The sequence below is a fragment of the Xenopus tropicalis genome, chromosome 8, assembly GCF_000004195.4.
Source record: "Xenopus tropicalis strain Nigerian chromosome 8, UCB_Xtro_10.0, whole genome shotgun sequence".
Taxonomy (NCBI): Eukaryota; Metazoa; Chordata; class Amphibia; order Anura; family Pipidae; genus Xenopus; species Xenopus tropicalis.
The window spans coordinates 130,513,600-130,538,608 of record NC_030684.2 but is presented as its reverse complement, the minus strand read 5'-3'; the positions used below and the strand labels follow the sequence as shown (position 1 = coordinate 130,538,608).

The following is a 25,009-nucleotide window of genomic DNA, read 5'->3' as shown; positions in this document are numbered from 1 at the left end:
AAAGTCAGTAGAATTTGATCTTATATGTGTGAGTTTACAAATAAAAATGTTACAAAATGTGTGCTTGATACAGTGGATACAGGGGTGATGCAGTGGCTACGGTGTGTAAAGATCATTGGTTGGACCACATCTTAAAGAGGTAGTTAAATGAACTTTTAATATGATGTAGACATTTATATTCTAAAATAATTTGCAATTGGTCTTCCTTTAATATTTTGTTATGGTTTTTTAGTGATTTAAATTTTTGTTCAGCTGTTTAGCATCTCTCTGGTTGCTAGGGTCTTATTTACTCTAGCAACCAGCGATGGCAATATGAATAGTAGAGGGCCTGCATGGAAATATAAGTAATAAAAAGTAACAATAATAATATATTTGTAGCCTCACAGAGCAATAGATTTTTGGCTGCAGGGGTCAGTGACCCCCATTTGAAAGCTGGAAAGAGGCAGAAGAGGAGGGCAAAATATTTCAAAAACTATAAAAAATTAATAATGCAAAGTTGCTAGGAATGGAGCATTCTGTCACATACTAAAATGTAACTTAACCACCCCTTTAAGAGTAAGGAGTTTGCAAATCTATAAAACAACATAAAAGAAGTAGAACTAAATGATAGAAGGAACACCAAACTAATGAACTAAATAATAATGAACACTTTGACAAAGTATATATATATACAATACCATTCTGGTCCAGGAAAATTCCCCATTTCCCATGCCAATGTTGGAGGCACACACAGTTTTGTACTTAGTAAATGTGTATGAAGGGAACAATGAACTAAGGTATAGTTAATGGGGACTTTCTCCTCAAAATCATCTTTTAGTGTAATGTAGACAGTGATATTTTAGACAGTTTGCAGTTGGTCATCATTTTATTCCGTCCATCTTCACCAAGATTTTGTTCTACTTTTCTCCAATGTACCTGATTGCTAAGATATGTGATGATAACAAAAATAAAAATACAAATCTACTTTTCAGGCAACATCTAGAAAGACTACTGAGCTAAGAAACCTCAGTGAAATACACTGCAGTACATTGCTGGATACGTGAAAGCAGAAAGAATCCCTTGTGGTCTGTGACAATATCATAGAAAGTGGAACTAATATTAAATTGATGCTGTGTAAGGGAATGGCTTTCATGATGCAATATCTTCTACTAGCAGTACAAGGCATACAGCAAGAAATGTAACTCTGCAAAGAGCTGAAAGCAAAATGAAGAGGGCAGAAAATGATCATATTACCAATAACCTCATAAGGTTAAGTCTCATAATTACAAATTCTGAACTGACATTAAGAAAACTATACCCCCAAACAATGTCGGTCTCTATAAGAATATATTGCATAAACAGCTCATATGTAAAACCCTGCTTCATCTAAATAAACCATTTTCATAAAAATAGACTTTTTTAAGACTATGTGCCATTGGGTAATCCTAAATAGAAAATTGCCATTTTAAGTACTAAGGGCCGCCCCCTGGGATCATACTGTAGGATTCACAGTGCACACAAACAAGCCAAGGCACACATACATGCTAGGCCCCATCAGCCAATGAATGGGCAGAGTTCTGCCTTTTGCTCCCACACTACTTCCTGTTGCAGTTAGAGTTGCATTATTTCCTGTCAGCTGATCTCTGAGGGAGCCCACAGCCCATCACTAAATGGCGGCTCAAGGGAAAGGATGTATAAGGGCAATATTTTCAGATATATATTTTCCAGTTTGGTGAGATTTATTAGGTCACTTAACTTAATATAAACTATCTGTTGGTGAAGTATTCATTCTGGGGGTATAATTTTCCCTTAAGATAAAAAACTCAATATAGATAAGACTTATACTCGGATATATATATATATATATAAGTATCCATCCAACTATGAACACAGAGGCATCATGGCTGCCCCGGCATTTCAGATTCAAGCCATCAGGGGTGACCAGTAAGTGGCATCTGGCATGGCAAAGTTCATGAGAGGTTAGAACACATAGTGGAACGATGCAGAGAAAGAGACTGGTAACTCCATTACTTTGCAGCACATCATTAGGAGTGACCCTCCCTACTGTCTAAATTGCTTTTAGACATTGTTATTGTTACAGGTCAGTACTCAGGGATATCCCTTCCCAACTCTCACTGCTTCTCTCTGTTTTCCTTACTATGAACTCACAGGGAAGTCAGACTGTAAGCTGTTACTGAACATGTTCTTATTTTGTCTTTTGAGTTTTTCTTTTAAGTACAGTACAGAATGTGACTGATAGTGATGAGCAAAATATTTAGCAAGGCGTGAATTAGTGGCGAATTTCCGGGTTTCACGAAACGGGTGCAAAATTTTGTTGCAGGAAAATTCGCCAAGTGATAAAAAATTGTTGCCCACATCAAAAACAGTTGTTGTGTGTGTTAAGAAAATTGACATGTGTGACATTTTTTGGGTGAATTTGCTTCAAGAAATAAGTTTCACCATTATAACTTGTGCTTTATGAACCTTATAATACTTTATTCTGCCATGTTAATTCACTATATATAGATTACTGAATTGTATATACAGAAGTTTTACATTTAATCAGAAAACATTATCCACCGCTTTTAATTAATGTAATAAACCCCTGTGGTTGAGATTTTGGTAACTTGTTAATACTGATCTGGTCTGTCTAACTTGCCATTCAGTCTCCAGTATTCATACTTTGCCTGGGAAGCAGATCCAGGATAATGTTTGGTGCATCAATCTCCTGGGACTGTTACTCACTGAGATCCTTTATACCAGCAACAGAACCAGCCATCTCTACTCTACTGAGCAAGCACTCCTTTACCTATATTGCCTGCCTTCAAAGTACCCTGAAAGCTCAGATTAATGTTCTGCTATTACCATAGACGTTACCTATACATAGCTACGAATGTTAAAGGACTAACATATAGAAAAGCCATCATCTTAGTCCCATACTTCCCAATTGTACTGATTTAAAGGGTTCCAGAAAGGGTGAGCCAACACCATAAAGCAGACATTTGGCAGTTTGGTTCTGTGGTGGATTTGTTGTTTCTATTTTGATACACATAGCACAGTAGCAGAGAGTACGGCAAGAACAGGAAGAATAATATATAATTTTATCCAGCAAATTCCATCTGTAACAAAAAGGAAGAGAAAAAAAATTAGCATCAGTCATGTGGTTTCTGTAACACTAAATAATACAGGGATGAACAAAACTTCTTATCTTCAATGCTCTCCCTTTGTTCAATTTTAGTGGGGTAACGACAGAGGAATACAACAGAGAGGGGGTGTATGAAAGAGAGTATTTTTTAAAAATACATACACTATCATAGATACTTAATTATTTATGAAACAGGGGACCAGGGAATGTGCATTGATCAATCCCCCTCTCTTTGTATGTTTGTAGCTAAATGGCCAGATCAGTCGCACTTCCAGTGTACTTGTACAGTGGTGTGAAAAACTATTTGCCCCCTTCCTGATTTCTTATTCTTTTGCATGTTTGTCACACTTAAATGTTTCTGCTCATCAAAAACCGTTAACTATTAGTCAAAGATAACATAATTGAACACAAAATGCAGTTTTTAAATGAAGGTTTACGTTATTAAGGGAGAAAAAAAACTCCAAATCTACATGGCCCTGTGTGAAAAAGTGATTGCCCCCCTTGTTAAAAAATAACTTAACTGTGGTTTATCAATTTCAATTTTCAATTTCAATATCAATTTCTGTAGTCACCCCCAGGCCTGATTACTGCCACACCTGTTTCAATCAAGAAATCACTTAAATAGGAGCTACCTGACACAGAGAAGTAGACCAAAAGCACCTCAAAAGCTAGACATCATGCCAAGATCCAAAGAAATTCAGGAACAAATGAGAACAAAAGTAATTGAGATCTATCAGTCTGGTAAAGGTTATAAAGCCATTTCTAAAGCTTTGGGACTCCAGCGAACCACAGTGAGAGCCATTATCCACAAATGGCAAAAACATGGAACAGTGGTGAACCTTCCCAGGAGTGGCCAGCCGACCAAAATTACCCCAAGAGCGCAGAGACAACTCATCCGAGGGGCCACAAAAGACCCCAGGACAACATCTAAAGAACTGCAGGCCTCACTTGCCTCAATTAAGGTCAGTGTTCACGACTCCACCATAAGAAAGAGACTGGGCAAAAACGGCCTGCATGGCAGATTTCCAAGGCGCAAACCACTTTTAAGCAAAAAGAACATTATGGCTCGTCTCAATTTTGCTAAAAAAACATCTCAATGATTGCCAAGACTTTTGGGAAAATATCTTGTGGACCGACGAGACAAAAGTTGAACTTTTTGGAAGGTGCGTGTCCCGTTACATCTGGCGTAAAAGTAACACAGCATTTCAGAAAAAGAACATCATATCAACAGTAAAATATGGTGGTGGTAGTGTGATGGTGTGGGGTTGTTTTGCTGCTTCAGGACCTGGAAGGCTTGCTGTGATAGATGGAACCATGAATTCTACTGTCTACCAAAAAATCCTGAAGGAGAATGTCCGGCCATCTGTTCGTCAACTCAAGCTGAAGCGATCTTGGGTGCTGCAGCAGGACAATGACCCAAAACACACCAGCAAATCCACCTCTGAATGGCTGAAGAAAAACAAAATGAAGACTTTGGAGTGGCCTAGTCAAAGTCCTGACCTGAATCCTATTGAGATGTTGTGGCATGACCTTAAAAAGGCGGTTCATGCTAGAAAACCCTCAAATAAAGCTGAATTACATCAATTCTGCAAAGATAAGTGAGCCAAAATTCCTCCAGAGCGCTGTAAAAGACTCGTTGCAAGTTATTGCAAACGCTTGATTGCAGTTATTGCTGCTAAGGGTGGCCCAACCAGTTATTAGGTTCAGGGGGCAATTACTTTTTCACACAGGGCCATGTAGGTTTGGATTTTTTTTCTCCCTAAATAATAAAAACCCTCATTTAAAAACTGCATTTTGTGTTTACTTGTGTTATCTTTGACTAATAGTTAAATGTGTTTGATGATCAGAAACATTTTGTGTGACAAACATGCAAAAGAATAAGAAATCAGGAAGGGGGCAAATAGTTTTTCACACCACTGTATATTTTTCTTACCCTTGGAACGCTCCCACAACCCCCCTTTTTGTATTTATGTATTTTAGCAGAGTTATTCTGCAGGAAGAATGGCCAAACTTCCATGTGGCTGTAACACCCCCACACCCACCAAGAGCGTTGGTCTTCTCCTATAAAAGCCGCAAGCAGGGAATGATTAAAACCAATGCATTTGTTTTGACAATTTCTCTCCTATAAAAGATAATTGCTGGGAAACCAATGGGACACATCCCAAGAAATGCTCCCATGCAGGGAGATGCCAGCCTTTAATTATGTGACCGGAGCTAAATATGCGGTTTACCTTGACGTGATATGGTGGCTTGTCAGCTTTATAATCATAACTAGTGATGAGCGAATCTGTCCCGTTTCGCTTCGCCAAAAAATTTGCAAATCTTTCAGAAGACTCGCGAAACAGCGAAAAATTCTCGAAAAAAATTTGTCGCCCGTGGCTATTCTTTTGTCGCGGGACTATTCTTTTGTCGCCCGCGGCTATTATTTCATCGCACGGCTATTATTTTGTCGCCCGAGGCTATTATTTCATCGCACGGCTATTATTTTGTCGCCCGCGGCTATTATTTCGTGGCATGGCTATTATTTTGTCAAACGGCTATTATTTTGTCAAACGGCTATTATTTTGTCACGCAGCTATTATTTTGTCACGCAGGGCCGCTGCTGGCCAAATGGGTGCCCTAAGCAGAAATTTACTTTTGGGCCCCCCCCCCCCAAATATTACGGAAGTAAAAATAAAATAATAAAAAAAACACCTACTATAGGGGCCCCACCCACAGTGCCCCCAATAGCCCCCATTGACAATGCCCCCATAGTAAATGCCCCCATTAGCCCCCATAGACAATGCCCCCTTAGTAAGTGCCCCCAATTGCCCCCATAGACAGTAGCCCCATAAACAGTAGCCCCATAAACTGTAGCCCCCCGTACACAGTAGCCCCTCCCATACACAGTAGTCCCCCCCGTACACAGTAGCCCCCACCGTACACAGTAGCCCCCACCGTACACAGCTGCTCCTTCTTCTACGGCTCTGCTCCTTTTACGGCAGCGACAGGCACAGGCCCTTTTAAAAGGTTGCGCCCCATGCGTATGACGTCACACGTACCACGGAGCGCAACCTTATAAAAGGGTCTGTCACCGCCGCAAAAGTTGCAGAGCAGCAGAAGAAGCCGACGGTAGGGTACAGCCAGCGCATCCCGCTGTGCTTGATAGTTCAATGAATGTCCCGGAAATGTGGGACATTGATTGAACTATGCAGGACAGCGGAATGCGCTATAAAAACCGGCGGGACAGTGTTGGGGGTGTATGTTAGAATATATAAAAACGATTTTTTTTGAGCAGCTGGGATGGTGCCCCCCTGGGAGTTGGTGCCCTATGCAGACTGCATACTCTGCTTATAGGGAGCAGCGGCCCTGTTGTCACGCGGCTATTATTTTGTCATCCGCTGCTATTATTTTGCGAATCCATGCCTGGCGAAACATTTCGCCCATCACTAATCCTAACTTTGTAACTGGAAACCCCTGTTTTCTGAAAATATATGCACTAGCATAGATACTAAATGACTAATGGAACAGGGGACCAGGGAATGTGCCTTACTCAATGCCCTCTCTTTTGTATGCGTGTAGCTAATTTTGCCAGGTCAGTCGCACTTTCATTGTGTATTGAATATTTTACTTAGCCTTGGAGTGGCTAACCACACAAAAAAAAGAAAAAAGAGAGCAGAAGCCTGCGGCTAGTTATACAATGCAGGACGCAGTGTGCAAAATGCAAAAAAAATGGCCAATTATGGCGTTTTAGCATTTTGCACACTGAGACCTATATTGTATTACAAATCATATTCTTAGTGTTTTGCCCCCCCCATACATACCTTTTCTTTGTCCCTCTGGCTGTGCCTCCCCACATGGATATAAAGGGACGGACGCACTGTTCCTGTGAGCAGGATTCTGTACCCAGCAGGTAAATTCTGCCCCCAATGCCTTATCCTTCAGTGATACAGTGATTGTGCTGCCATTGGCATATAGTCTGTCAGTGCCAGTATCTCTGTAGGTCCAACTGTAGGACAGGGTTGGTGAGTTTGATGGGACAGAACAATGAAGATGGCAGAGATCAGTGGAATTCCCATCTAGAGTCTTATCTATTACTGGTGTAGGGATGGGGAGAGGCTCTGCAATTAGAATTCAAAATGCAATTTCTAAAGAATGTTTATACATGATTCTAAAGCTAAGGAGACACTGAGCATATCGCCTGCTTTCCTCCACAGGGTTTTTATTTTTAAAAAATACTGAGGAAAGCAGATCCGTTCTAGTGCACTAATGTCCAAAAAAGGGAATGCATGAATTGTTGGGCCAATATCTACTCCATGGAGCTCCACACAGACTGACAGAGGGCCTGACAATGGAGCTACAGGGGTAAATGCATTAGAATGGATCCACTTTCCTCTGCATTTTAAAAAAAAAAAACCCTGCCAAGGAAAGCGGGCAACTCGCTCAGTGTGCTCTCAGCCTAATAGCTATGTTGCTTCTTGTGAAAACTCCCTGACCATTGTTTAAGGTGAGTAGTAGCCAAAGGCCTATTTGGGGTACAAGCCAAGTATTACAATGTAAATCAGAATTAATTAGTAATAAGTTTTTTTCAGTTGCTTTACAATTTTTTATTTTGGCCATTTTATCTATAATTTTAGTACAATATTTACTTTCCACTTTCTTATGTCTTTAGGAACAGCACAGTAAGGGGGATCACTAACTGAAACCAGGAGCAACCTTACCCCTTTGCAATTATTATTTTTGCTATTTTTTATTCCGTTAATTCCATTTATCACATATTGAAAGTACTTTTTCTATAATTGAAATAGTGTGAGATCCTCTTTGAGCACTAAAACCTCTGCTCATTCCAAGGGAAATGTTTGATACAAGGTGCCTGGGGGAAGCCACATCATGTAGGGAACAAGGGAGGCTGGTAATTATACAGGGCTGACAGGGGGAGTTTATTCACTGTGTAAATGGGAGAGCGATAGCTAATGTATTAGGTAGGACTCAGCAATAACATCAGTCCAAACAACTATATCATCTGGGCTGTAAACAGCACAGGGACAGAGAAACTGGGACTTGTATTGCACCCTGTCTGACCGTGCTATTGTCTGTCTGTGTTGTACCCGCTACACTGCTTTGTGCTCTTATATAGGGATGTAGCGAACCTCAAAAAAAATGTTCACGAACCCGTTCGCGAACTTTCGCCGAAAAGTGCGAACGACTTCAATAGGAAGGCGAACTTTAAAACCTAGAAAAGCCATTTCTGCCCAGAAAACTGATTTTAAATTTGTTTAAAGGGTGCCACGACCTGGACAGGGGCATGCAGGAGGGGGATCAAGGGCAAAAATGTCTCTGAAAAATACGTTGTTGACACAGCGTTGCGTTTTGTGCTGTAAAGGGCAGAAATCACACTACATTCCTAAACTTGTGTAATAAACTGCTTTAAAACGTCCGGCGTCTACATGCCAATCAAGTCGTGTAAAGGTTACGGCCGGTTCACGCGCAAAGACAAAACGCTGCGTTTACTGAACGAAAAAAAAACACAAAAAGCTTTAATGATACCATCAAGTGAGCGAATAATAGTTTTTACTAGTTGCTTGTCACCTGTCGGTGGGAATATTTCTGTAGTGGTGTGTTTAGCAGTCACCGTGCTTGTGCGCACGTGCACGGTCAGGCAGAGGTAATTCAATGTACAGTGACGTGAACCAAAAAACACTGATTCTGCAGTGTGGGCCCAGTTTTGTCCTACTTTATTGATCACCTGTGGTGACCAAAGATACGATTTTGCCGCTGTTGCAGAACCCTGAAAAATCAGGAATGTGTACATTCCTGAAAAATTATGTTTTTTTTGTCGCAGCCACTGAAGCACAGAGGAGAGGACAGAAAAAATATGTTAGATAAATGGTATCACAACCATGCCCCAGACAGAACCTTTACAAAAATGAAGATTGCCTACCAAGCACAGAAGACAGAAAAAATATGTTAGATAAATGGTATCACAACCATTCCTATGGCAGAACCTTTAAAAATACGAAGATAGTGTACCAAGCACAGAAGACAGAAAAAATATGTTAGATAGATAAATGGTATCACAACCATTCCTATTGCAGAACCTTTAAAAATACAAAGATAATGTACCAAGCACAGAAGACAGAAAAAATATGTTAGATAAATGGTATCACAACCATGCCCCAGGCAAACCCTTTAAAAAAAATTAAGATAGCGTGCCAAGCACAGAAGACAGAAAATTTCAGGATTTACCTGTCCAAAAAGTTTGGCTTAAAATTAAGCCAGTAGGATTTGCACCCTAGTTTGTACGGTGGTGGAGGAGGACGCTAAAGGACAGCTGTGTGTGGTGTCAAGCGGCGTGCAGAGAAGGACAGCTGCATGGGCAGTCAGAACAAGTCTTCCGGCGTGCAGTAACCCTCCGAGATCCATGCCTCATTCATTTTAATAAAGGTCAGGTAATCAACACTTTTGTGACCTAGGCGATTTCTCTTCTCAGTTACAATCCCTCCTGCTGCACTGAAGGTCCTTTCTGAGAGCACACTTGAGGCAGGGCAAGACAAGAGATTTATGGCAAATTGTGACAGCTCTGGCCACAGATCAAGCCTGCGCACCCAGTAGTCCAGGGGTTCATCGCTCCTCAGAGTGTCAATATCTGCAGTTAATGCCAGGTAGTCCGCTACCTGCCGGTCGAGGCGTTCTCTGAGGGTGGATCCAGAAGGGTCCTGCCGCTGCCTTGGACTGAAAAAACTTTGCATGTCTGACGTTACAGAGTGGCAAAAGTGCATTGTCCTTGCAGGTGTGCTCGTGGGAGGATTACTGGCACCTCTGCCCCTGGAATGTGGAGTGACATCACCCTTAAAAGCATTGTACAACATGTTTTGCAGGCTGGTTTGGAAATGCAGCATCCTTTCGGACTTGTGGTAAGTTGGTAACATTTCTGCCACTTTATGCTTGTAACGAGGGTCTAGTAGCGTTGCCACCCAGTACAGGTCCTTCTCCTTAAGCCTCTTGATACGGGGGTCCTTCAACAGGCATGACAGCATGAAAGACCCCATTCTCACAAGGTTGGATGCAGAGGTATCCATCTCCCCTTCCTCGTTATCAAGGACTACGTCCTCATCCACCACTGTCTCCTCCCCCCAGCCACGTACAAGACCAGGGCTCCCCAAAAGGTGACCACAAGCCCCCTGGGAAGCCTGCTCCTGCTGGTCTTCCTCGTCCACAAAGCCACCTTCCTCCTCCACTTCTGACACTTCTCCCTGCATTGCAGCAGGTGCCTGGGCTCGTTCTGGTGATTCTGCCCACAAATCGTACTCTTCCAGCTCCTGGTCACGCTGGTCTACGGCCTCATCTGTCACTCGTCGCACAGCACGCTCCAGGAAGAACACAAAGGGTACTAGGTCGCTGATGGTGCCTTCGGTGTGACTAACCATGTTTGTGACCTCGTCAAAAGGGCGCATGAGCCTGCAGGCATCGTGCATAAGCACCCAGTAATGGGGGAAAAAAATCCCCAGCTTTGCAGATCCAGTCCTACCACCCAGTTCAAACAGGTATTCATTGACGGCTCTTTGTTGTTGCAGCAGACGTTCAAACATGAGGAGCGTTGAATTCCAGCGAGTCTGGCTGTCACAAATTAAACGCCTGACTGGCAAGTTGTGCCACCGCTGAATGTCAGCAAGGCGTGCCATGGCTGTGTAGGAACGTCTGAAATGGCCAGACACCTTCCTGGACTGCCTGAGAATGTCCTGCAATCCTGGGTACTTCGAGACAAAACGTTGGACTATTAAATTTAGAACATGTGCCATGCAGGGCACATGTGTTAAATTGCCCAGTCTAAGTGCTGCCAACAGATTGCTTCTGTTGTCACACACCACTTTTCCGATCCTCAGTTGGTGTGGGGTCAGCCACCGATCGGCCTGTCAGTGCAGAGATGACAGGAGTGCAGATCCAGTATGGTTTTTGCTTTCCAGGCACATCATGCCCAAGACAGCATGACAACGGCGTACCTGGCACGTCGAATAGCCTATGGGGAGCTGGGGGTGCACAGGTGTGGAGGAGGACACAGCAGCCGAGGAGGAAGAAGCCGAGGAAGAAGCCAAGTTAGAAGACGACTTAGAAGACAACTTATAAGACGAGTTAGAGAGCAAAGGAGGAGTAGAGGTGGTGGCAGACCCGCATGCAACCCGTGGCGGTGACACCAACTCCACTGTTGTTGACCCACGCATTCCCTGCTTCCCAGCCATAACCAGATTCACCCAGTGGGCAGTGTAGGTGACATACCTGCCCTGACCATGCTTGGAGGACCATGTGTCAGTAGTCATATGGACCTTTGCCCCAACACTAAATGACAGAGATTCGGTGACTTGGCTCTGCACATGCTGGTACAGGTGTGGTATTCCCTTCTGGGAAAAAAAATTGCGGCTGGGTACCTTCCACTGCGGTGTCCCAATTGCTACAAATTTGTGGAAGGCCTCAGAGTCCACCAGCTGGTATGGTAAAAGCTGGCGGGCTAAGAGCACAGACAAGCCAGGGCAAGGGGGTGACTCAGAGGCACTGGCTTCTTACGCTCAAACATGGCCCTCACAGAAACTTGGCTGGGGGCAGATGAGCAGGAACTGGTGGTCAAGGTGGAAGGTGGAGTGGAGGGTGGTTGAGACGGGTCAAGGACAGCAGAGGTAGAGCAGTAAGATGCTGGACCAGAAGGAGGGTGGCTTTGAGTTTGGCTGCTGCCTTTGAGGTGTTGCTCCCATAGTGCTTTGTGTTTGGCGTTCATGTGCCTTCGCATAGCAGTTGTACCTATGTGGGTGTTGGGCTTCCCAAGACTCAGTTTCTGACTGCACTCATTGCAAATTACAGCGCTTCTGTCAGAGGCACAAACATTAAAAAAATGCCACACTGCTGAGACTTTTGATGTGGGCTTTCTATCGGTAACAGTAGAAGTTGGCGGGTGCGTTGGCTGGCTGACCACAGGTGCCGATTCACGTTGTTGCCCTACTGTTCCCTGTGAGCTGTCCCTGCTTCTTCTAAGTCTTATTCTCCTCCTGCCTCTCTGACTCTCCGTCTCTCCATCTGAACTATCCTCCTCTTGCTCTCTTCTTGTGGGCACCCACAAAACATCAAGCTCCTCATCATCATTCTCCTCAGATGCATCAATTTCTTCTGACAGCTCACAGAAGACAGCAGCAGCGGGGACCTCATCACACCTTATGTCCATCTCTGTTGTGTTGCCTGCCTGAGTTATGATATCTGGTGTAACGTCCTCATCTCCTTCATCTTCTTCTGTCAATAATGGTTGCGCATCACTCAGTTCAACAACTCATGAGTAAATAACTCCTCTGACTCCAGTGAAGAAGGGGTGGCGGTGGTGGAGGAAGTGGTAGGTGGGGTGTCCTTAGCAGAGGAGGATGAGGATGTTGTGGCAAAGTTTGAAACGGTAGAGGATGGGGTGTGCTGTGTAAGCCAGTCAACTACCTCTTCAGCATTTTGGCAGGGTAAGTGCCTTCGGAAAACTGGGCAATTTCCTAGGGCCACAGGATATCATAGCAGCACGGCCCCTAGTGCCTCTGCGTGGCGGCCTGCCTTTGCCTGGCATTTTTTTTATTTTTACAAAACAACAACAACTTTTGTGATGTTTCTGGACACGGAATTATTATTGTTATTTAGACAAATTGTGAAAAAGCTCACACAGCTAGGTGGCACTTGGTTGCAGACACCGGGCAACAAGGCCTGCAAGGGCAACGTATACAGTAGTGGATACGGAATATATTATTGCTGGTGGCAAAACGTTACTCAGGTGATGTTTCTGGACACGGAATTATTATTGTTATTTAGACAAATTGTGAAAAAGCTCACACAGCTAGGTGGCACTTGGTTGAAGACACCGGGCAACAAGGCCTGCAAGGGCAACGTATACAGTAGTGGATATGGAATATATTATTGCTGGTGGCAAAACGTCACTCAGGTGATTTTATTGCAATGCAATGTCACTTCTATGTATAACGTGTTTGGTGCACAACTATGAGCAGCACGCCTGTCTCCAACACACACAGACGGAGCTGCAGCAGTCAGCAGATGAGATCAGCAGGACAGCTGCCCACAGCAGCTACATACAGAGCAGTAGAAAGTAGATTACTAGCCAGAAAACCTACTTAAACTCTCCCTCAAATCAATACACAGCTCCTCTCCCCACACAAATACAGAGCAGTAGAAAGTAGATTACTATCCAGAAAACCTACTTAAACTCTGCCTCAAATCAATGCACAGCTCTCCCCCCACACAAATACAGAGCAGTAGAAAGTAGATTACTAGCCAGAAAACCTACTTAAACTCTGCCTCAAATCAATGCACAGCTCTCTCCCCACACAAATACAGAGCAGTAGAAAGTAGATTACTAGCCAGAAAACCTACTTAAACTCTCCCTCAAATCAATGCACAGCTCCTCTCCCCACACTAATACAGAGCAGTAGAAAGTAGATTACTATCCAGAAAACCTACTTAAACTCTCCCTCAAATCAATACACAGCTCTCTCCCCACACAAATACAGAGCAGTAGAAAGTAGATTACTAGCCAGAAATCCTACTTAAACTCTCCCTCAAATCAATGCACAGCTCCTCTCCCCACACAATCACAGAGCAGTAGAAAGTAGATTACTATCCAGAAAACCTACTTAAACTCTCCCTCAAATCAATGCACAGCTCCTCTCCCCACAAGCAATTGCTTGTGAGCAATGTGTTGCTCCCAGTGGCCTCAAAGCAGGGGCTCATTTCTGAATTCCTGGCTTGAAGGCACGCTTTGGTTGCATAAAAACCCAGTGTAAAGCTGCCAGTCCATATAGGGGCTACCAAATAGCCAATAGCTCTTATTTGGCACCCCTGCAACTTTTTTTTATGCTTGTGTTGCTCCTCATGTGGCTCATGAGTATATAAGGTTGGGGACTTCTGCACTTGTTAAAACAGTGTCCTGTAGCCGCTTCCCATTCTTATTAATAATGCTCAGCTGATGCCGGCCCAAGGATGACACAATTCTAATTCTGAATTTCCCATTTATTCTCACCCAGCAGTGCCATAGGTTGATCATTTCCCATTCATATAACAGAGGCTGCAGGAAGAATCAGGATTTAGGGCACTGTAGTTCTCACTGAAAACATTACAGGGGCTTAAAATACCTTTTGTGCCATAGGCCATACACATATCTCTGTTACACTTTGTCATTGTATTATAAGCCACCCTAGACTGGCAAAACCCCATCACATGCTAAACTCCCCCAGATCTAATGAATACGCTATTATTAAGTATGCTTCTCAGTATCAATATCATTTACCTGGAGTAGAGCAGATTGTTTGAACATGGATCGAGGCATTTTTTTGGTCCACGGGGTTCTCCAGCAAACAATGAAATTCTTTGTCCGATGTTGGTGATTCCACTGATGCCACAACTGTCCCATTGCTGAAGGCCAGATATTCAGTCTTATTGGGTTTGTTTATCCAGGTAAATGTAAGTGCTGAGTCGTTATTTTTGACAGAGCAGCGAACAGTAAAATTGCACCACTCAGTGGTTTGCTTCTTCCCTTCTATCCATATGTGTGGGGTAGGGACAGGCTCTGTGATAAGAAATAAATGCAGTCATTTGAAAAATACACTGGGTAGCACTAGGTAATGTAATAACATGCGCAAAGTTTGCCCCAGGTCTAGTAACCCATAGCAACCTGTAACATGTGGTGAGGTGCACACTCACATCCTAAAGGCTCAATTCTGTAGGTAGAAAATAAAAGGCTCCACATGGAAGTCAAACACAGACTTTGCTGCTTTTTACAGTACTCAAAACAGGACAGATGGCCTTAGTAGGTGGTACATTATCCCTTTTAATACATGAGTGATACTCAGAGTTCCCTGTATAACTCAGCCTGCAGCCTTGTGCCTTTATATGGGCACAGAACCCCTCAGTGACTGCTAATATCCTTATCATTTACAGTAGGGGGTACATTATCCCTTATAATACATGAGTGATACTCAGAGTTCCCTGTATAACTCAGCCTGCAGCCTTGTGCCTTTATATGGGCACAGAACCCCTCAGTGACTGCTAATATCCTTATCATTTACAGTAGGGGGTACATTATCCCTTATAATACATGAGTGATACTCAGAGTTCCCTGTATAACTCAGCCTGCAGCCTTGTGCCTTTATATGGGCACAGAACCCCTCAGTGACTGCTAATATCCTTATCATTTACAGTAGGGGGTACATTATCCCTTATAATACATGAGTGATACTCAGAGTTCCCTGTATAACTCAGCCTGCAGCCTTGTGCCTTTATATGGGCACAGAACCCCTCAGTGACTGCTAATATCCTTATCATTTACAGTAGGGGGTACATTATCCCTTATAATACATGAGTGATACTCAGAGTTCCCTGTATAACTCAGCCTGCAGCCTTGTCCCTTTATATGGGCACAGAACCCCTCAGTGACTGCTAATATCCTTATCATTTACAGTAGGGGGTACATTATCCCTTATAATACATGAGTGATACTCAGAGTTCCCTGTATAACTCAGCCTGCAGCCTTGTGCCTTTATATGGGCACAGAACCCCTCAGTGACTGCTAATATCCTTATCATTTACAGTAGGGGGTACATTATCCCTTATAATACATGAGTGATACTCAGAGTTCCCTGTATAACTCAGCCTGCAGCCTTGTGCCTTTATATGGGCACAGAACCCCTCAGTGACTGCTAATATCCTTATCATTTACAGTAGGGGGTACATTATCCCTTATAATACATGAGTGATACTCAGAGTTCCCTGTATAACTCAGCCTGCAGCCTTGTGCCTTTATATGGGCACAGAACCCCTCAGTGACTGCTAATATCCTTATCATTTACAGTAGGGGGTACATTATCCCTTATAATACATGAGTGATACTCAGAGTTCCCTGTATAACTCAGCCTGCAGCCTTGTGCCTTTATATGGGCACAGAACCCCTCAGTGACTTCTAAAATCCTTATAATTAAGTGCTATTCTGGACAGGAGGCATAGACAAAAGGTCCTGACATTTGATATACAAATGTTGGAATATGTGCATACAGGGAAGTCTGATTATCATTTGGAATCTACATACTATTTGTAGGACATTAAGGAAACTATTTATGCATTTTTTAACTTTTAGTGCCACCTTCTATAGGAGTCATCTGTGTAGCTGTTTTTTGCCTATAATAATGTCAAATTCAAACATGTATATATCGTACTGTGTTTACATTAAGCCACGTAACTGGTGATGAGCAGGAAACTGTATTTATTGAGTTTAACTTTGATTTGCATGGAGAATGGTAAAATAATAATTACAGGTAACCCCTGATCATATGTTCTGAATGACAGTTAAGGGGTTTTGGAATCTGAGTAACACTTTACCATTAATTGTTGGCTTTCACCTAATAATCTGAGACTGCACTACAAGAAGTCTGTGGCTATAAAGAACTCTTGGATGGACACATCTGCTCTGTGGATCTACATCTGGACTGTCTTGGTCTTAATCATACTTCATAATGCATTGCTTTAGCATCTGTACAAAAAGCACTTACCATACACAGTGAGATTAAACGTGAGTCTCTTTGTTTCATTGTCAGTATAAGTAATGGCTGCTGTGTAGATCCCACTGTCTTCCATCCTCAGGTCACTGATTCGTAGTGTTGTTCCGCTGTCTAATAGTTCCAGTCGGTTGTGGAACTGAAGAATTCTGATCTCAAAGTGCGGCTTCCGAAAATACGCCAGTCTGACTTCTCTTTCTTTGTTTTTAAACAGCCACAAAACCTCCAACACAGGAACAGTCAGATCTAGATCGTTTTGTAACCAGACTGAATGCTGTTCAAGTCCATCCACCTCCTTAGGGACATCTTGGTTTGCTATAGAGATTAAGATTGAAATTGATACCCAAAAATAACGCAATTGAGACTGTTACTTAACTCCAAAAAAATGACATTACATTGCATAAAAAGGGTTAATGTGATAAAGTCCCAGCTACAAAATCACTTTTACTTGCTTGGCAAGAAGATGGCCAGTGGAAAGAGTTGATAAAAAATCAGACCCCAAACAACTGGAATTTAATATTGTATACCAGGGATCCCCAACCTTTCTTACTCGTGAGCCACAGGCAAATGTAAAAAGACTTGGGGAGCAACACAAGCATCATAAAAGTTCATGGAGGAGCCAAATAAGGGCTGTGATTGGCTATTAGGGGCCTCTATGCACCCTATCAGCTTACAGGGGCTTTATTTGGTAGGAAATCTTGTTTTTATTCAACCAAAACTTGCCCCCAAGTCAGGAATTCAAATATAACTCCCTGGTTTGGGGGCACTGAGAGCAACACCCAAGGGGTTGGGGAGCAACATGTTGCCCTGAGCCACTGGTTGGGGATCACTGTTGTATATTGTATGATTAAAAAATACCCCAGCAGCTCTTTAGTTCAGTAGAAGATAAGACCCGCTCATAAAACATAGTGCTAAAGCAGAGATTCTCAAAGCGATACTTAAACAAATCATTAGGGTTGAGGAGACTGCCTAAAGTAATACTGACACTAAAAAACTACTCGTCAAAGTATTAATGTACAATAATGTGAATTGTTTTTCCCTGATAGGGCTGCTTTTGTAAGTAATTGTAACTTAAAGTCCCTAAACCTGAGTGTCCCTTCTCAGCCTGTCAGTTATAGCTCCTAATGCTAACGGACTCCTGCTGCACCAATATGGCCGCCCCCTCATAGGGGAACATGGGGGATCAGATAGGGAATGTAAAGGCATTGGGCAAATACTTTTATGGTAAAATTATAAATAGCATGCAAAGACAATGTTATGAAAGACTGAAAAGTGCTGATTACTTGGAGCTAGTGTTTTGTAGCATTGCCAGCTGCCATCATGTTAGGATCAGCCATCTGCTACATTGAAGAGCAAAACCAATGGAAGAATAATAAATGTGTAATGAATAATTCAAGGGGGTTATTTTCCCATTTGTTCATGTTACCACTGCCTGTAGTGACTACAGTAGTCCATGTAAAATAGGTACCTGGTGGGTGATCCAGCATTGTCATTTAGAATAATGCCAGCACGAACGACAGTAAAAAGGTTAAAATGGTGTTTTAATGGCATATCTGTGTGCTTACTGCACTTTAAAGGAGAAGGAAATTATTATTATTAATATTTATTTATAAAGCGCCAACATATCCCGCAGCGCTGTACAATAAGTGGGTCTCATACACTGGACATACAGAGTAACATATAAAGCAATCAATAACCGATACAAGAGGGGAAGGCAGCCCTGCCCAAAAGAGCTTACAATCTACATTATTATTATTATAATTAATATTTATTTATAAAGCGCCAACATATCCCGCAGCGCTGTACAATAAGTGGGTTTCATACATGGGACATACAGAGTAACATATAAAGCAATCAATAACCGATACAAGAGGGGAAGGGAGCCCTGCCCAAAAGAGCTTACAATCTACATTATTATTATTATTATTATTATTATTAACATTTATTTATAAAGCGCCAACATATCCCGCAGCGCTGTACAATAAGTGGGTTACATACATGGGACATACAGAGTAACATATAAAGCAATCAATAACCGATACAAGAGGGGAAGGGAGCCCTGCCCAAAAGAGCTTACAATCTACATTATTATTATTATTATTATTATTAACATTTATTTATAAAGCGCCAACATATCCCGCAGCGCTGTACAATAAGTGGGTCTCATACACTGGACATACAGAGTAACATATAAAGCAATCAATAACCGATACAAGAGGGGAAGGGAGCCCTGCCCAAAAGAGCTTACAATCTACATTATTATTATTATTATTATTATTAACATTTATTTATAAAGCGCCAACATATCCCGCAGCGCTGTACAATAAGTGGGTTTCATACATGGGACATACAGAGTAACATATAAAGCAATCAATAACCGATACAAGAGGGGAAGGGAGCCCTGTGGAAAGGTAAAAACTAAGTAAGGATCAGAAAATAAGTGTCAGAAAGGTCTATGTAAATACAGCCATAAGCACTTACAGTAAAGCTGCACTGAGTCCTCTATCAAAAGAAACACAGGATTTATTTTCTCTTTTTGTAAACATGATGTTCCAGTGTGTGACTTCCTCTCTCAGAAACATCTTTTTTTCCCTGGGCCAGAGTCTGCGCAGTTCTACCCCCTCTCCTGCTCCCCCTCCCATTAGAATGCTAAGAACTCCCTCCCCCCCTCCCTTGAGAATGTGTGATCTCAGCTATAAGGGCTATAGCTGCAGGCAGGAAGCTACTTAAAATGGCAGCTGCTGTCTTAAGCAAACAGAGAAAGCTTCTAAAGCTGTTTACTCAGGTATGGTAATGGTTTCTGCAGAATAAATATATTGTTCTAGGTGGCACTAATGTGGCAAATCTATTGGCAGTAAAATGCCAAAATGACTTTCCTTCTCCTTTAATAAGGCTATATAACAGACACTGCCCAATTGAAATACAATGTGCTATGAAGCAAAATCAGAATGTCATATAATAATATTATCATTTATTCTAAGAAGTAGGAACAGGACAACAAACAGGGGTGGCTTTCAGGGCAAGGCCGTCTTTACCTCTTGTAATAATGATTGTTTTTATATGGGTTCTTGTATGTTTATTGTTTAAACATATTTATTGTACAATGTGCGTATATATATATATATATATATATAAAATGAAAGCATGGGGAGGCTAAGCAGAGGTAAGAACAGTAAGAGGGCAATGGGTGGGGGGGGGGGGATATGACAGATGGTTCTTTTCATGTGGTGTTTAGATTGGAAACTTCATAAACAGGAGCAGGTGCTGTTTTTAACCCTGTGGGTTCTAGTATGGCAATGATTCAGAATGGCACCCATAGGTGGCTCTATGCCAGTAGAGCGGGGGTGCACAGTGCTTGTCCCATGCAGTGGGCAAAGTGAAAAAAATGACTGATTGCAGCTTTTTGTGCACTTTCCATACTCACTGTGTGGGGCATTGGGAATTAGCCCTAAGGCTTCAGGCCAGTGGTACACTTAGGGGCCCATTCATTGAAGTGCGAATTTGGCATTGTTATAAGTAGGATTGGAAAAAATTTGTAGTAACCACAATAATTTCTGATGTTCGAAAAGATCATGAAAATTCTTTTATCGGTTGTACGAAAATATCGTGGTTGCGTTCCGAAAGTCACAAATTTTTCATATCTGGGCGATCGTAAACGGCGTGAAAACATTTCTGGCTTTGAAACCTTCAATGTATGATTGGTATGGGAGATAGCTCTCAGTACAAGTGAGGGAATACAAGGGTATGGGGGATAGCTCTCAGTACAAGTGAGGGAATACAGGGGTAGGGGGGATAGCTCTCAGTACAAGTGAGGGAATACAGGGGTATGGGAGATAGCTCTCAGTACAAGTGAGGGAATACAGGGGTATGGGAGATAGCTCTCAGTACAAGTGAGGGAATACAGGGGTATGGGAGATAGCTCTCAGTACAAGTGAGGGAATACAGGGGTAGGGGGATAGCTCTCAGTACAAGTGAGGGAATACAGGGGTAAGGGAGATAGCTCTCAGTACAAGTGAGGGAATACAGGGGTAGGGAGGATATCTCTCAGTACAAGTGAGGGAATACAGGGGTAGGGGAGATAGCTCTCAGTACAAGTGAGGGAATACAGGGGTAGGGGGGATAGCTCTCAGTACAAGTGAGGGAATACAGGGGTAGGGGGGATAGCTCTCAGTACAAGTGAGGGAATACAGGGGTAGGGGAGATAGCTCTCAGTACAAGTGAGGGAATACAGGGGTAGGGGAGATGGCTCTCAGTACAAGTGAGGGAATACAGGGGTATGGGAGATAGCTCTCAGTACAAGTGAGGGAATACAGGGGTATGGGAGATAGCTCTGAGTACAAGTGAGGGAATACAGGGGTATAGGAGATAGCTCTGAGTACAAGTGAAAGAATACAGGGGTATGGGGGATAGCTCTCAGTACAAGTGAGGGAATACAGGGGTAGGGGAGATAGCTCTGAGTACAAGTGAGGGAATACAGGGGTATGGGAGATAGCTCTGAGTACAAGTGAGGGAATACAGGGGTATGGGGGATAGCTCTCAGTACAAGTGAGGGAATACAGGGGTAGAGGAGATAGCTCTCAGTACAAGTGAGGGAATACAGGGGTAGGGGGGATAGCTCTCAGTACAAGTGAGGGAATACAGGGGTAGGGGGGATAGCTCTCAGTACAAGTGAGGGAATACAGGGGTAGGGGGATAGCTCTCAGTACAAGTGAGGGAATACAGGGGTATGGGGGATAGCTCTCAGTACAAGTGAGGAAATACAGGGGTAGGGGAGATAGCTCTCAGTACAAGTGAGGGAATACAGGGTTATGGGAGATAGCTCTCAGTACAAGTGAGGGAATACAGGGGTATGGGAGATAGCTCTCAGTACAAGTGAGGGAATACAGGGGTATGGGAGATAGCTCTCAGTACAAGTGAGGGAATACAGGGGTATGGGAGATAGCTCTCAGTACAAGTGAGGGAATACAGGGGTATGGGAGATAGCTCTCAGTACAAGTGAGGGAATACAGGGTTATGGGAGATAGCTCTCAGTACAAGTGAGGGAATACAGGGGTATGGGAGATAGCTCTCAGTACAAGTGAGGGAATACAGGGGTATGGGAGATAGCTCTCAGTACAAGTGAGGGAATACAGGGGTATGGGAGATAGCTCTCAGTACAAGTGAGGGAATACAGGGGTAGGGGAGATAGCTCTCAGTACAAGTGAGGGAATACAGGGGTATGGGAGATAGCTCTCAGTACAAGTGAGGGAATACAGGGGTAGGGGAGATAGCTCTCAGTACAAGTGAGGGAATACAGGGGTAGGGGGATAGCTCTCAGTACAAGTGAGGGAATACAGGGGTAGGGGAGATAGCTCTCAGTACAAGTGAGGGAATAGAGGGGTATGGGAGATAGCTCTCAGTACAAGTGAGGGAATACAGGGGTAGGGGAGATAGCTCTCAGTACAAGTGAGGGAATACAGGGGTAGAGGGGATAGCTCTCAGTACAAGTGAGGGAATACAGGGGTAGGGGAGATAGCTCTCAGTACAAGTGAGGGAATACAGGGGTAGGGGAGACAGCTCTCAGAACAAGTGAGGGAATACAGGGGTAGGGGGATAGCTCTCAGAACAAGTGAGGGAATACAGGGGTAGGGGAGATAGCTCTCAGTACAAGTGAGGGAATACAGGGGTAGGGGGGATAGCTCTCAGTACAAGTGAGGGAATAAAGGGGTATGGGAGATAGCTCTCAGTACAAGTGAGGGAATACAGGGGTAGGGGAGATAGCTCTCAGTACAAGTGAGGGAATACAGGGGAAGGGGGGATAGCTCTCAGTACAAGTGAGGGAATACAGGGGTAGGGGGGATAGCTCTCAGTACAAGTGAGGGAATACAGGGGTAGGGGGGATAGCTCTCAGTACAAGTGAGGGAATACAGGGGTATGGGGGATAGCTCTCAGTACAAGTGAGGGAATACAGGGGTAGGGGAGATAGCTCTCAGTACAAGTGAGGGAATACAGGGGTAGGGGGATAGCTCTCAGTACAAGTGAGGGAATACAGGGGTAGGGGAGATAGATCTCAGTACAAGTGAGGGAATACAGGGGTATGGGAGATAGCTCTCAGTACAAGTGAGGGAATACAGGGGTAGGGGGGATAGCTCTCAGTACAAGTGAGGGAATACAGGGGTAGGGGAGATAGCTCTCAGTACAAGTGAGGGAATACAGGGGTAGGGGAGATAGCTCTCAGTACAAGTGAGGGAATACAGGGGTAGGGGAGATAGCTCTCAGTACAAGTGAGGGAATACAGGGGTAGGGGGGATAGCTCTCAGTACAAGTGAGGGAATACAGGGATAGGGGGGATAGCTCTAAGTACAAGTGAGGGAATACAGGGGTAGGGGAGATAGCTCTCAGTACAAGTGAGGGAATACAGGGGTAGGGGAGATGGCTCTCAGTACAAGTGAGGGAATACAGGGGTAGGGGAGATAGCTCTCAGTACAAGTGAGGGAATACAGGGGTAGGGGAGATGGCTCTCAGTACAAGTGAGGGAATACAGGGGTATGGGAGATAGCTCTGAGTACAAGTGAGGGAATACAGGGGTATGGGAGATAGCTCTGAGTACAAGTGAGGGAATACAGGGGTATGGGAGATAGCTCTGAGTACAAGTGAGGGAATACAGGGGTATGGGGGATAGCTCTCAGTACAAGTGAGGGAATACAGGGGTAGGGGAGATAGCTCTCAGTACAAGTGAGGGAATACAGGGGTAGGGGGGATAGCTCTCAGTACAAGTGAGGGAATACAGGGGTAGGGGGGATAGCTCTCAGTACAAGTGAGGGAATACAGGGGTAGGGGGGATAGCTCTCAGTACAAGTGAGGGAATACAGGGGTATGGGAGATAGCTCTCAGTACAAGTGAGGGAATACAGGGGTATGGGGAGATAGCTCTCAGTACAAGTGAGGGAATACAGGGGTAGGGGAGATAGCTCTCAGTACAAGTGAGGGAATACAGGGGTAGGGGAGAAAGCTCTCAGTACAAGTGAGGGAATACAGGGGTAGGGGGGATAGCTCTCAGTACAAGTGAGGGAATACAGGGGTAGGGGGGATAGCTCTAAGTACAAGTGAGGGAATACAGGGGTAGGGGGGATAGCTCTCAGTACAAGTGAGGGTATACAGGGGTATGGGGAGATAGCTCTCAGTACAAGTGAGGGAATACAGGGGTAGGGGAGATAGCTCTCAGTACAAGTGAGGGAATACAGGGGTAGGGGAGATAGCTGTCAGTACAAGTGAGGGAATACAGGGGTAGGGGGGATAGCTCTCAGTACAAGTGAGGGAATACAGGGGTAGGGGAGATAGCTCTCAGTACAAGTGAGGGAATACAGGGGTAGGGGGGATAGCTCTCAGTACAAGTGAGGGAATACAGGGGTAGGGGAGATAGCTCTCAGTACAAGTGAGGGAATACAGGGGTAGGGGAGATAGCTCTCAGTGCAAGTGAGGGAATACATGGGTAGGGGGGATAGCTCTCAGTACAAGTGAGGGAATACAGGGGTAGGGGGGATAGCTCTCAGTACAAGTGAGGGAATACAGGGGTAGGGGAGATAGCTCTCAGTACAAGTGAGGGAATACAGGGGTAGGGGGGATAGCTCTCAGTACAAGTGAGGGAATACAGGGGTAGGGGAGATAGCTCTCAGTACAAGTGAGGGAATACAGGGGTATGGGAGATAGCTCTCAGTACAAGTGAGGGAATACAGGGGTAGGGGAGATAGCTCTCAGTACAAGTGAGGGAATACAGGGGTAGGGGGGATAGCTCTCAGTACAAGTGAGGGAATACAGGGGTAGGGGGATAGCTCTCAGTACAAGTGAGGGAATACAGGGGTAGGGGAGATAGCGCTCAGTACAAGTGAGGGAATACAGGGGTAGGGGGGATAGCTCTTAGTACAAGTGAGGGAATACAGGGGTAGGGGAGATAGCTCTCAGTACAAGTGAGGGAATACAGGGGTAGGGGGGATAGCTCTCAACACAAGTGAGGGAATACAGGGGTATGGGGGATAGCTCTCAGTACAAGTGAGGGAATACAGGGGTATGGGGGATAGCTCTCAGTACAAGTGAGGGAATACAGGGGTAGGGGGGATAGCTCTCAGTACAAGTGAGGGAATACAGGGGTAGGGGAGATAGCTCTCAGTACAAGTGAGGGAATACAGGGGTAGGGGAGATAGCTCTCAGTACAAGTGAGGGAATACAGGGGTAGAGGAGATAGCTCTCAGTACAAGTGAGGGAATACAGGGGCAGGGGAGATAGCTCTCAGTACAAGTGAGGGAATACAGGGGTAGGGGGGATAGCTCTCAGTACAAGTGAGGGAATACAGGGGT

At 44.0% G+C, this 25,009-nt stretch overlaps 1 protein-coding gene across 1 annotated transcript; it reads right to left on the bottom strand.

The window, feature by feature from the left end:
* Positions 1 to 2,448: 2,448 nt before the first annotated feature.
* LOC100495557 lies at positions 2,449 to 17,009 on the bottom strand. The gene is made up of 3 exons (XM_031890818.1): positions 16,672 to 17,009; positions 14,418 to 14,696; positions 2,449 to 3,098 (listed from the first exon to the last, which is right to left on the bottom strand). Exons 1-3 carry the CDS (start codon positions 16,754 to 16,756, stop codon positions 3,016 to 3,018), a joined length of 447 nt encoding a protein of 148 aa, XP_031746678.1. The 5' UTR covers positions 16,757 to 17,009; the 3' UTR covers positions 2,449 to 3,015.
* Positions 17,010 to 25,009: the final 8,000 nt, after the last annotated feature.